The 13,359-nt window shown below is 35.3% G+C and overlaps 1 protein-coding gene and 1 pseudogene across 2 annotated transcripts; both read left to right on the top strand.

The window, feature by feature from the left end:
* Nucleotides 1–2,921: 2,921 nt before the first annotated feature.
* LOC143567226 (argininosuccinate synthase, chloroplastic-like) lies at nt 2,922–6,924 on the top strand (annotated as a pseudogene). Its single transcript, XR_013141376.1, has 9 exons — nt 2,922–3,063; nt 3,274–3,387; nt 4,311–4,452; nt 4,540–4,588; nt 4,662–4,844; nt 4,920–4,994; nt 5,090–5,275; nt 6,060–6,148; nt 6,231–6,924. The product of XR_013141376.1 is annotated as an argininosuccinate synthase, chloroplastic-like (transcript).
* Nucleotides 6,925–9,381: 2,457 nt separating this feature from the next.
* LOC143567225 (nucleolar protein 56-like) lies at nt 9,382–12,809 on the top strand. The gene is made up of 8 exons (XM_077053693.1): nt 9,382–9,623; nt 10,747–10,961; nt 11,042–11,199; nt 11,276–11,463; nt 11,553–11,805; nt 11,885–12,033; nt 12,132–12,266; nt 12,362–12,809. The coding sequence occupies exons 1-8, from the start codon at nt 9,419–9,421 to the stop codon at nt 12,628–12,630; spliced, it is 1,572 nt and encodes a 523-aa protein (XP_076909808.1). The 5' UTR covers nt 9,382–9,418; the 3' UTR covers nt 12,631–12,809.
* The last annotated feature ends 550 nt before the right edge of the window (nt 12,810–13,359 follow it).

Here is a 13,359-nt window from a genome sequence, read left to right as displayed (position 1 = left end):
AATACCGTACCAATACGAAAATGTGGACACCAAATCTGTCGGTATAGTTTTACCAAATGCGCTATTAGGCTGGTCGCTATGGGGCGCTAATGGCTGAGGTGGCGGACGGCGATGGGCGCGGAACACCGCAGTGGGGCGCGGCGGTTCCGTGGGCGCCGGTGCTTTGATTGTTCAAACGGCCAACGCGCTTGGAGAGGTTTGGTGGGTCCCCCCCCAACGTTCATTTTGAACGGCTAGTTTTTTTAAAAAAAAAAAACTAATTATTTTATTTATAAATACTAACTCATTTTATCATTTTATACTCAAACAAATACCAAATTACTATCAAATTTCATAACAAAAAACTCTCAACTCTCTACCATGAATCCTTTCTCAAATTTCACCTGCTCGAGCTCAAACCCGAACCCAAACCAGAACACGAGCTCGAGCTCAAACCCTAACCAAAACCCGAACACCAACCCAATCCCGTGGGATCCGTCTCAAATGTGGTGGAGAAAAAGAAAGAAAGGATAATGGCAAAATACGCAAACGAGGACTCGGACGCCGAAAATTAGTTGTATTTTTTTTCTATTTGTATGTTTTTTTTTATGTTTTTTAGTTTAATTAAGTTTATATTTTACTATTAAGTTATATTAAGTTTGTTGGTTTTATTAAATTTATAAAAAAGAAAAAAAATTAAGGGGCTTCGAAGCCCCTCACCGTTGGGCACATATTTGGGGTGGGGATTTGAAGCCCCCAGTGCCCACGTGACGCTGACGTGGCACTGAGGAGGAGCTTTGAAGCCCCTCACCATAGAAAACAGTCTTAGGGCATCTCCAATGGTACCTACATGACATCATTTCAAAGTTTCAAACCAAGACAATAAAGCAGTAACACAATTGGAGTGGTACTTTCAAACACAAGCAGTTTGTGTTTACGGACACTGACAAACTCTTCAAAGTGGGTTCAGCTGAATTCAAATCAATATTAAATTAAATACAAGGCTTGAATGTTTCTCTTTCTTTAATAAATTACTCCCCATGTCTCATTAGAAGTGGTCTTTTGAATGAGATATCACTTCAAAATAGTCCAAAAGTTGTTAAAATTACAATTTTAGTCCAACTAAATCCATCTCCGCCGTGACATTTGGATTCCCGCCGATGATTTTCGTCTACCAATGAAACTGTGCCACGTGAAGGTTCTGACACAAACCGATGGTTTTCTATTGAAATCAATCTGGACCGACAATTTTGGAATGAAAACCATCTCCAAAAATCATCGAAATTTGTGCTTTTTTGAAATTAATTTGAGCAGATGAATTTCAAGTAAATTTCGTCTTCTAATACAATTTTCAAAAATTAAAAAAACATGCACCACCAATCTCCATTTTTCGTCCACCGACACCACCATAAAATGTGTTTGATGACTTGATTTAATCCTAAAACCAAAGTCACCCAAACAACCAAAAAGGTCAAACTTTCAGTTCTTGATTTTGTTAAAGGTGAAAAGGAACTTTACCAATATTGACACCAAAACAGAAAAAAGAGATCTTTAATGGGTAAATCTTGATTCTTGAAACTTAATAAGTAGGAAGATTAGTTACCTTTGAAAAAGATGTTATCTGGTATTGAAAAATTCAAGAAAGTAATGGAATTGATGAGAGAAAGTTGAAATGTGATGTGGGTTATTGAAGAAGAAAGATGGGTGTTGCGTGTCTACAATAATGGTGGTGGTGGTGGTGGTGGCCGAAAAATGAAGATCATCATGATGGTGGTGGTGCATATTTTTTTGATAATCGTCTCCAAAGACGAAATTCATCTGCTCAGGCGAATTTCAAAAAAACACGTGACGCAGTTTCATTGGTAGACGAAAACCATTGGCGGGAATCCAAATGTCACGACAAAGATGAATTTGGTTGGACTAAAATTGTAATTTCAACAACTTTTGGACTATTTTGAAGTTCCCTCTCATTCAAAAGACTATTTTGTGAATTTTCCGTTAAATGTGTCATGGTTCGAAAAACACGAAGTTCAAGGTAGATTGAATGATTACCTTTTTTGTTTACCAAATGACAATAATGCATTTGGAAATTGGGTCCATCAATATTGTTTATTAATGTTAGTTGTGTGTGTTTAAGGGTAAACTTGAAAATTGGCTAATAAATTTTGAAAGTGGACATTTGTAATGAAGCAAATAAAAAAGGAAATATGGACACTTTTAATATAACTGATGAAGTATAATATTAATCAATATTAAATAAAGTATAGGTGTTAAATAAAGTATAGGTGGGTGTATGTATATTTCTATTAGTGAACAAAAAATCACTATTGGTAAGAATGGTCCATGGCTAATTGTTTGTTTTTTTTTATTTTATGTGTTTATATAATTTAATTTTCTAACACATGTATAAAATATAAAATATTTAATTTTCAAAAGATATTACTTGATATAGATTAAATAAATGAAAAAAAAGTTATGAGGGAAGGTCTAAACAAGAACCACTAGATGATAAATGGAAGTTTTTGTATATTAGTTTGAAATATGATATGACATACTAAAAGCATGTTTGTGATTAAATTTGAAAAAAAATGTTTATGGTTTATTAGTGTTTTCGAAAATTCAATAAGTCAAAATGTGTTTGGCAATTAAAAAATCTTTTTATTTATTATTTTTTTTGAAAGGATTAAAAAACCGTTTTATGAAAACCATAAATCCTAGCTTTTTAAATTGCTTTATGAAAAAACAAATAAACCCACGCATTTTACAAACTTAATTTCAAACATGGCTTGTGTGCTGCATTGTGAATGATCATATAATTTATAAAGTTTTGTTTGGACCATTCTCTTAATAAAGCAATATAATAATAATAATAATAATAATAATAATAATAATAATAATAATAATAATAATAAACCCTAGTCGTCACTCTCAAAACAAAACAACTGCACGATAACACTCTGTGAACGATAGTATAGTTACAGAAACAGAACACAGCCGCCATTAACACTCAGATAATATTAATAATGGCTCATTTACATCTCGCTTCATCTTCACCAAAGCCTCTAATTCACGCTCAAAATCCAGGTAATAATAATAATAATAATGCATTTTTATCATATCATTTTATTCTTCTGCATGCACACACACACCACTTGTATTTAATCAATCGCCTATTCATTTCCCTAATTATTCGCCACCACTGCGTTTATATCATTCCTAATTGTTATTATTGTTATTATTATTATTATTATTATTATTATTAACGGTTATATTATATATATTGTGATTGTGTAGCTCGGTTTATGGTAGAATGTAAATTAGGAGGAGCTAAATCAAGTGAATTTGGTGGAGTTGTGTTTGGTGATCGTAGCGGTAGGAAGCTGCTTTCGCAGGCGTCTAAATCGCAAGGTACATTTAGGTTTATTAATTTGACTACTTTTCGGTTCAGTTATTAGTCGCCAGTTAATTTGTTTTATTAAACAATCGGTGTTTGGTTAATCTGTTCGGTTTATTTTTGGTTCGGTTAATAACCGAAAACGGTTTGGTTGAACATATCTAGTTTGATTTGGATATGAAAGTATTTATTTGTAGGGATGTGCACGGTTCCACGGTTTGGTTTGGTTGTTAGCCTCAACCGAAAACAAAACTGAAGTCATCGGTTATTTTGTTTTATTAAACAGTCGGTTTGGTTAATTGGGTTGGTTTTTGGTTTGGTTAATTTCAGTTATAAACCGAAACCAAACTTGGTATAAAATATGTGCTTAGAAATACTTGAACTGGAGGTACATCACTACGTTGGTACCGAAAAACAATAACGAGTACCGATGCTCGTACCGAATAGGCTAAATCGGTATAGATAGGGGTACAGGTACAAGTATGGGTATTCGGGACAAAAATCTCATCCCTAGTATAAATACTAGGTATATAAAACTATAGATACATAAAAGGGAGGTATAAATACATGAAATGGAGGTATAAGTTAATGACATGGAGGTATAAAAGGCCAAAGTATATGAAAATATAAATGGTTTTGTTCGTTTCGTATAATTTTGGTTAGCTGAGGGTACAATAAAGCCGATAACCGATTTTTAGTTAATTTGGTTTTCGGTTAATTTCATTTCAGTTTTGTCGGTTTTGCTTAACGATTCGGTTATTGTTCACCCCTACTTTTTTATATCAATTGTTTCTTATTACAGTATCATGTGTTATTGACTGATTGTGTTAACATAGGGCTTATGAATGTGTGTAAATGTGTACACCAACTTGTGGTCATAGGAAAACCTTATGTTATATATGTGGTATCTAATATAAGAAATGTGGTCGATTGGCAGCGATTCAAGCAGTGTTGGCCAGTGATAAGGAAACAAATGCATCAATTGGTACCAATGGAAGTGGTCTTCGTGGCAAATTGAACAAAGTTGTTTTAGCTTATAGTGGTGGATTGGATACTTCGGTTATTGTTCCTTGGTTAAGGTACAATACTTGCTGTACAAAATACCAAAAAATCAATTAATTATTATCTTATACGTTGATGTATTTACTTTACCTTTTATGTTATAGGGAGAATTATGGTTGTGAGGTTGTTTGCTTTACTGCAGATGTTGGTCAAGTAAGTTCCTTAGTGCTTTTGCGATTCTTTGATCTTTGTATGAATGATTTAAATATTAACCTTTTTTCGTTAGGGGGTCACGGAATTGGAAGGTTTAGAAGCGAAGGCTAAGGCGAGTGGCGCCTGCCAATTGGTTGTTAAAGATTTGACAGAAGAATTTGTGAAGGATTATGTTTACCCTTGTTTGAGAGCTGGTGCAGTATATGAAAGAAAGTACTTGTTGGGTACCTCAATGGCCCGGCCCGTTATTGCAAAGGTGAATTTAAAGTACATATTCGATTACCGGCCTGTTAACCAGCCCACTAATGTTGATCATTTATAATACTGACAGGCAATGGTGGATGTGGCGAAAGAAGTTGGAGCAGATGCCGTTGCTCATGGATGCACAGGAAAGGGAAATGACCAGGCATGCTTTATTATTCTGTTTTCCACAATTTTTCAGCTGGATTTATCATTTATAAAACATAATGTAATTAAGTTTATTTTCTCTTTTTAATACAGGTTCGATTTGAGCTCATGTTTTTTTCACTTAATCCTGATCTTCAAGTTGTGGCTCCTTGGAGGGAATGGGATATAACAGGGAGGGAAGATGCTATTGAATATGCCAAGAAACACAACGTTCCCGTTTCGGTCACAAAAAAATCTATCTATAGCAGAGACAGGAATTTGTGGCACCTTAGTCACGAGGTATGTTTTAAAAAGATCAGTAATTATTTGGAAAATGAGTCGAACAGGTTGAAAGTAACTGAAGGCTAGGTATGTTTTAAAAAGATCAGTAATTATTTGGAAAACGAGTCGAAGGGGTTGAAAGTAACTGAAGGCTATTATTGTAATAATATCGGTTTTGTAATCATATTAAACAAAGGGATGTGCGTGGGTGGGAATGGGTAGGTTTTTGTTTTCAAACCAAACCAAAAACCGAACATTCAGTTTTGAGTTTTTGAAAACTGTTTTTTGTTTTCTTTTGTTTTGGTTTTTTTCGGTTTTATCATTTGGACTGAAATTTGTTGGGCGAAAAATTAGCCCAAAATAATGAACTTAGGCCTAAATCTTTGTTACTTAATGATTAATTGCTTAACATTCAAAATTAAAAAGTCAAATTCATGAATTAGGTTCAGTTTAATTGCATGCAAAACCGAAGCCAAACCCAAAATGTGTTTTTTACGTAAATATAAAACCAATCCATTGGTTTTTGTTTGGGTTAAGTTATCTCGATTTTTTCGGCTGGTGATCAGGGTTTTCAGTTTCATACATTACCCCTTTTAACACATTAGTTATTTGTATTAAAATAACTTGAGAGTTGGACAAAGGTGTTTGTGGGACCGACCCGGTCTGGCATATGTTGCCATGTGCTAAAAAAATGGCCCATTTCGGACTGAAGCTGTTTTGGCCAGTTACCAACCTACAGAGGTGTTTATTGTTATTATTATTATAACTTTTTTAAAAAAAATTTTTGGTGTGTTTCTTGAAGGGAGATATCTTGGAAGACCCTGCAAATGAGCCTAAGAAGGATATGTACATGATGTCCGTTGACCCAGAAGATGCACCCGACAAGCCCGAGTAAGTCGTATATACATTTTCACGCTTTTGTTGATGAATGTTAAGTATGTGCAAATTATTAAACATAAAACATTTCAATCAGGTACATTGAAATCGGTATCGTTTCGGGTATCCCGGTTTCCATAAACGGGAAAGAACTCTCTCCCGCGTCTCTCTTAACCGAGCTCAACGACATCGGGGCCGCCACGGTATCGGCCGAATCGACATGGTGGAAAACCGTCTAGTCGGGATGAAAAGCCGTGGGGTCTACGAGACCCCTGGTGGGACCATCTTAGCCGCCGCCTGCCGTGAGCTCGAGTCACTAACCTGGACCGAGAAGCCATCCAGTTCAAAGACATCATGGCCCTCAAGTACGCTGAACTAGTCTACGCAGGTCGATGGTTCGACCCGCTTCGTGAGTCCATGGATGCGTTCATGGAGAATATTACAAAAACCACCACTGGTTCGGTTATGCTGAAGCTGTTCAAGGGTTCGGTTATTGTGGCTAGTCGAAAGAGCCCGTATAGTTTGTACAGGGAGGATATTTCGTCATTTGAGAGCGGGCAGATATATGATCAAGCTGATGCGGCTGGGTTCATTAAGTTGTATGGGTTGCCGATGAGGGTTCGAGCCATGCTTGAAAAGGAGAAGGGTAATTAATAAGTGAAATGTTATTGATTAGGGGTTGTGTTTTTGTTTGTTATTAGAATTGAATAAATATGGATTTATGCTCTTGGGTTTTTATTTGGTGATATGAATTTGTTTATTTGGAACAAGTGATTTTGGATGAGGTTCAATATTTTTGTATTAAAGTTGATTTAATGTTTAATTAATTAATTAAAATTAGATGAAAATATTGGATTAAAGTATATAATAGTTATAGACTTAAAATTTGTAATGATGTTTTAATATAGGTCATCACAATATATAGACAGAATTACAATAATTTGTCATTTTTAAGTTTATGAGCCTGGTTAAATAGTAGTAAAATACTGTGTTTGAAAGTAATTAAACCAAAGGTAAGTGAATTAAGTATATAAAAGTTTAAATGAGTATATAAGAGACCTATGAGGGGTTAAGAGGACATTTGATTCTGATCAAATAAAGAGTTGCGGGTGTTTAGACGTTGGAATGTTTGTTCTTTTCAAAACGACTCACACACCTACTGATTTTACTCTCATATCAACATCTCAGTCTATTATAACTTATAAGACTTGAACACTTAATCATTTGATAAGAAATATCACTATGTACACATGTTGATACTATTAGTCTAAAGGCCTTTTGGTATGCGACATTTGAGGAGGTGAAAAATGTTTTGTGCGTTTGGATTGTTCATTTGAAGATACCACATATAAGTGACGATGATAAATAGAAAGACGTTGCAACCCGTAGGAAGCTAGTGCAAAAACCGTAGAAGGGTGGAGAGAAAGAGGCCGTAGTCCGTGGGGAGGAGAAAAAATGGATAGGGTACGTGAGCAGTGTCTGGACATGCTTGTATTCAAGTATATAATAGTTATAGCCTTAAAAATGTAATATATATATATATATATATATATATATATATATATATATTTTATATTGGTCATCAGAAAATACGGATGAAATTCTTAGAATTATCATTTGAAAGTTTGTGAGATTGGTTAAGTGGTAGTAAATTATTATCGTGTTTGAAAGTCATTAAAACTCTAAATAAGTGGATAAACATGTTGGGACATCCTCGTAGTTAAGGTGTGTGTCGATTACCTGACCCTGGACTGATTTGGGACTGAATGATTAAGCATATTGGTTAGGTTCCCAATCTTAATTTGGAGGGTGAACTCGCCATGGTTTGTGTATGTTTATGCTACCTTATTGTACAATCATATTAATATTTTAAATATTTAGTGTGTAAATCACATTTATTAAAATTAGATTCTATTAATACATATATTAAATATATAAAGTAAGTATGTTATGAAAAATAGTTAAATTTAAATTAATTATAGAAGTAAGCGATGATGTGACAGTTTGTGGATGTTTGTTGTTGTGGGAGAAAGTGTGGGTTTTTGAGAAAAGTTTGGAATCTGATTTAACGTTGATGTGATGGTTTATGGAAGTTTGTTGCGGGAGTAGGTGAGAGCTCTTGAGAAAAGTTTGAAATATAATTTAACACTAATGTGATGGTTTATGGAAGTTTGTTGCGGGAGAATGTGAGAGTTTTTGAAAAAAGTTTAAAATATGATTTAACGCTAATGTAACGGTCTGTAAAAGTTTGTTGCTGTGAATGCTCTTACATGACATGAGGTTTAGAACCATGGACAAGTAAACTAAGAAAACCACAATTTAAGGTGTGAAACTTTAAGTTCAAAGTATAATACAAGGACTATTACTATAATACACACGTTTCCAAGGTTCTTCATAGTAAAAGCAAGTTGACAGAGACATCGAAAACCATGAACTAAACCCAATTTTAGAGAAAGGGGTGTTTACCGGTGTCACGCAATCGGTTGTATCTTCAAATTCGAACAAACCAATCCAAACAGCCTAAATAACCAATATCCGATCGAGAACACCCCTTAGGTTGTGCATAGTTCGGTTTTGGTCGGTTTTAGGCTAACACCAAACCAAAAACCGAAACTCTAGTTTTGGAATTTTTTAAAACCACTCAGTCTCATTCATTGACGCACCCTTACCGAAAACACAAGTAAAATTCTTTTTCTTTAAAAGAATGAAAATTAGTATTACTATCACAAACCCAAAACCGAGTTGCAAAACTTAACAGCAAGAACATAATACATGTAGTAGCCGACAATATGGTTTATAACGTCCAAGCCAAACTCTGAAACCAGCGTGAGCCCGGTTAAGATAACATAGTTTGGCCAGAGTGAAGCAACGAGACTCTCCAACAAGTAGAGGTGCACAAAAAAACCAGTTCCGGACCCGACCAAGCGGTTCCTACTCGTAACCGAACCCGACCCTGCCCTACCCACGGGTACGGACCAGACTTTGGGTTTTCTCCCCTGAACTGTACCCAGGACCGACCCGAACCCATTGGAACTGGTCAACCAATACCCGGTCAAAACCCTACCCAAAACCCGAAAAAACCCAGAAAACCGGTCAGATACCCGACTCTACCAACAAGAAAATCGTTGTTTTTTTTAAAAGAACATAATACAAGGACTATGACTGTAATATACATCTTCTAATGTCTCAATAATAATAATAATAATAATAATAATAATAAAAGGCAGCACTGAAAACCCTAAACCCCATTTTGACTTGACAGGTGCCGTTGTTGTATCATCATCAATGGCGTTGTATCTTCTGTACGAGTCAGCTTCTGGTTACGGACTGTTTGCGGCTCACGGCATCGACGAAATCGGTCAGAACACGGAGGCTGTCCGTAACTCGGTGGTGGATCTCAATCGGTTCGGTAAAGTAGTGAAGCTTATAGCGTTTAATCCCTTCGACTCTGCTCTTGATGCTCTTAATCAGTGCAATGCTGTCTCCGAAGGTATATACACACCTAACTTTGTTATTATATTGTATATATGTAGGTTTTGGCTATTTGGTTTGTAATTAGAAGTTGAGATGTGTGAATAAGTTAAATAATAATTGAAGCTCGAGTTCGGCTCATGAGTAGTAGTTTTTTAAGCTCGAGCTCGGCTTGTTTAATTTACACAGAGTGTGAGCTTGGCTTGTTTCGAGCTCAATTAATGCTCGATTTCAGCTCGTTGAATTTACACAGCTGAGCTCGGCTTTTTTCGAGCTCTATAGTTAAAGCTTGAGTTTGGCTTATAAATAGTTTTTGAGCTCGGCTCGGGCTAGGCATGTTTACTATTTGTTAATTAATTATTTTTTATATGTTTATTATTGTTTTTATATATGTATTTCAATTTTAATATTATATATAACATAATACATATTATTTAGTTATTTTTCTTATAACTTTATGTGTGTGTGTGTGTGTGTGTTAAATGATGGGCTTGTTAAGGCTTGTGAGCCGGCTTGAGCTTGATAAGTGAAGCTCGGGCTCGTATATTAAAAGTGCTTATTTTTAAGCTCAAGCTCGATTGAGCCTTTTCTCGAGTAGCTCACGAGCGGCTTGGCTCGCTTGTACCGCTATTGGCTATTTGTGATTATGACTATCATATGAAATGCCTCAATTTTGTGCTTTTTTGTTTCAATGTTGTTGACATACATTGAAAATTGCTGATTGTTTGTTTATAAACTATAGAAGTTAAAACTTAAAAACTGAACTTTTGGTTTGGTTTCGGTTTTGCGTATGATTAAAGTCGAAAAAATCGAACTGAACAGAATGTATGGATTTTAATTTTCAGGTTTGAATGTTAAGTAGTTTATTTTTTTTAATAAATAACCTAAATATTTCTAGTGTTAATGTAAAATAATTACTTAAAAATTTAGGCCCAAGTTCATCTTTTTGGACCATATTTTTGTTTCAAAAGTTACAAGCTTAAAGGGTAAAACCGGAAAAAACCAAAACCAAACTGTTTTAGAAAACTCAAAATTTTGAATTTTTAGGTTTGTTTTTTTTTTTGTCTAAAACTAACCCATGCACGCCCGTTGTGGAAGTACATGATATTTGTGTATATGTTAATATCTTGAACTTTTTTCAGGACAAATGACTGATGAATTGAGAAACTTTTTGGAGCGCAGTCTTCCTAAAGTCAAGGAAGGTAAGAAGCCTAAGTTCAGCTTAGGTGTTGCAGATCCCAAAATTGGATCTCACATACAGGAAGAAACAAAGATCCCATGTCAAAGCAACGAGTTTGTTCTTGAGCTCATTCGCGGTATTCGTTTGCATTTCGAGAAGTTCATTGAGAATCTAAAGGTGTCATTTTTATTCTTGTATTTGTAAAAGTTTTTTATAAAGTTGACGCTGTTTTGCTGAAAATGTTCATCCTTTTATAGCCCGGTGATTTGGAGAAAGCACAACTTGGTCTGGGCCACAGTTACAGCAGGGCAAAGGTCAAGTTCAATGTCAACCGTGTTGATAATATGGTCATTCAAGCAATCTTTCTTCTTGATACCCTCGATAAAGATGTCAATTCTTTTTCAATGAGAGTCAGGTTTGTTTGCTCTATTACAGAATTTTCATAATTCTTTTAATTTTATCGTTAATTTGGAGTTTAATCATATGAGCAGGGAGTGGTACTCTTGGCATTTTCCCGAGCTTGTAAAGATTGTCAATGACAACTATTTGTATGCTAAACTTGCAAAATACATCGAGGACAAATCTGAGTTATCTGAAGATAAGCTATCAGGCCTAATTGATATACTCGGCGATGAAGATAAAGCAAAGGAAGTAATAGAAGCTGCAAAAGCCTCCATGGGTATGTTTATGGTTTCCAAACTGATCCGTTTTGGCCATTAAACATGTCATCAATTGGTCGTAACGCATAAGTTTTTTACTTTTTTGCAGGCCAAGATTTGTCACCAATCGACTTGATCAATGTGAAGATGTTTGCACAGAAAGTGATGGATCTTGCTGAATACAGAAAGAAGCTTTATGATTATCTTGTTTCGAAAATGAGTGACATTGCACCTAATTTGGCTGCATTGATTGGTGAAGTTGTCGGTGCTCGTTTAATCTCTCATGCTGGTAGCCTTACAAATCTTGCCAAGTGCCCTTCTTCTACACTTCAAATCCTTGGTGCTGAAAAGGCTCTTTTTAGGTCTGTTTACTTTCTTGATCGTTTTGGTCTGTAGTTTCTTAAATTATTTTATTTTACATGTTGATTGTTTTGTTTTCAGGGCTTTGAAAACCAAAGGAAACACACCAAAATATGGTCTTATTTTCCATTCATCCTTTATTGGGCGCGCATCTGCTAAAAATAAAGGTCGGATGGCTCGTTATCTAGCAAACAAGTGCTCCATTGCGTCCAGAATCGATTGCTTCTCAGGCAAGTCTATAGTTTCTTTAGTATTATTATTGTAATAAATATATTGTCGTGATGTATTCTTTTAATGTTAAGTATATTCATTTTCATATTGATAACAGAGAAAAGTACAACCTCGTTTGGAGATAAACTTCGTGAACAAGTTGAGGAGCGTCTTGACTTTTACGACAAGGGCGTTGCGCCTCGTAAAAACATTGATGTGATGAAATCCGCTATGGAAGATGCTTCAAATCAAGGTTAGTATGGCCAACAATCTTTTTACACGTTTTAATAATTTGTTTGATCATCTATATGTAAATTTTGTTTAAACTCATTTACTTATTATTAATAGATACGGAAATGGATGTGGAGAAATCTTCAGAACGCGAGTCAAAGAAAAGCAAGAAAAAGAAATCAAAAAGCAAGTCTGAAGAAGATGAAGTGGTTGCAGATGACTCAAAATCCGAGAAAAAGAAGAAAAAGAAGCGGGCACTTGAAGAAGAGACGATACGAACCGATGTAAATGGCAAAGGCAATGAAGATGATGATGATAACACTGAAAAGAAGAAAAAGAAGAAAAAGAGCAAAGATGTCGAAATGGAGGATGCAAGTGAAGGTTAAAAGAAGAAAAAGAAGAAGAAAGTTGCGGAGTAAGTGAGTTAGTATGGTAATTTTGTGTTTGTTGCTAAACCTTAAAATTGTGGTGAATATGGGCATGTATTTTGGTACTTTGGTGTTGCCTTAGAAAACCACTCAAGGGATTTATTTATAACTAGCAATAGTTCTTATATATAGTGTCAGTCGGTTCTCGCTTGTGTTTTGTAAGGTCAAATCGTTTGAACCGGGTAAAACATTGACCAAGTATGTTTTTATGTTGGGAAAAAGAATCGGTTAACCGAACTGACACGAAAACCGAACCGGTTTGAAACAGATTGTGTAGAAACCGGTTTGGAACCGTTTAAAACTGTAGGTTCGGAACTGGTTTGTAATTTTATTCACCAAAACCGGTTAACCGAACCGAAACCGGCTAAAACCGGTCAAAACCCAAACGGAAACCGATCATATACCGGGCTTGACTTTTGTTGACCAAACCGAACCTTGATCATTAGCCGAAAGAAAGGAAATGAAATGGAGAAGATTTAGCGGATAACTGATTTTAACAACCCGTAACTGACCTATTAGCTATAGTTGATAACCGATCCACTAATTAACTGAAAGTGCTCATACGGCAAATGGCTCAATAGTATCTTCTTGTGTTAAATGGTGCCTCCTCTCCCAGGGCTTGAGTGTTCGAGTCTTATCGTGGACTGTGAAGTAAAAATTGATGCGCGTGTGATTTGTTCTATAGCA

The sequence above is a fragment of the Bidens hawaiensis genome, unplaced genomic scaffold (genome assembly GCF_021521415.1).
Source record: "Bidens hawaiensis isolate Kalapana, Puna unplaced genomic scaffold, B.hawaiensis_p1.1 tig00023240_1, whole genome shotgun sequence".
NCBI classification, from domain to species: Eukaryota; Viridiplantae; Streptophyta; class Magnoliopsida; order Asterales; family Asteraceae; genus Bidens; species Bidens hawaiensis.
The sequence above is the reverse complement of the archived record's forward strand: the minus strand, read 5'-3'. Positions and strand labels throughout refer to the sequence as shown.

Coding starts and splice junctions, on each gene's coding strand:
- LOC143567225 (XM_077053693.1), top strand. CDS start 9,419: ATGGCGTTGTATCTTCTGTACGAGTCAGCTTCTGGTTACGGACTGTTT. Junction 10,962..11,041: donor AGTTCATTGAGAATCTAAAG/GTGTCATTTTTA, acceptor ATCCTTTTATAG/CCCGGTGATTTGGAGAAAGC. Junction 11,806..11,884: donor GCTGAAAAGGCTCTTTTTAG/GTCTGTTTACTT, acceptor TTTTGTTTTCAG/GGCTTTGAAAACCAAAGGAA.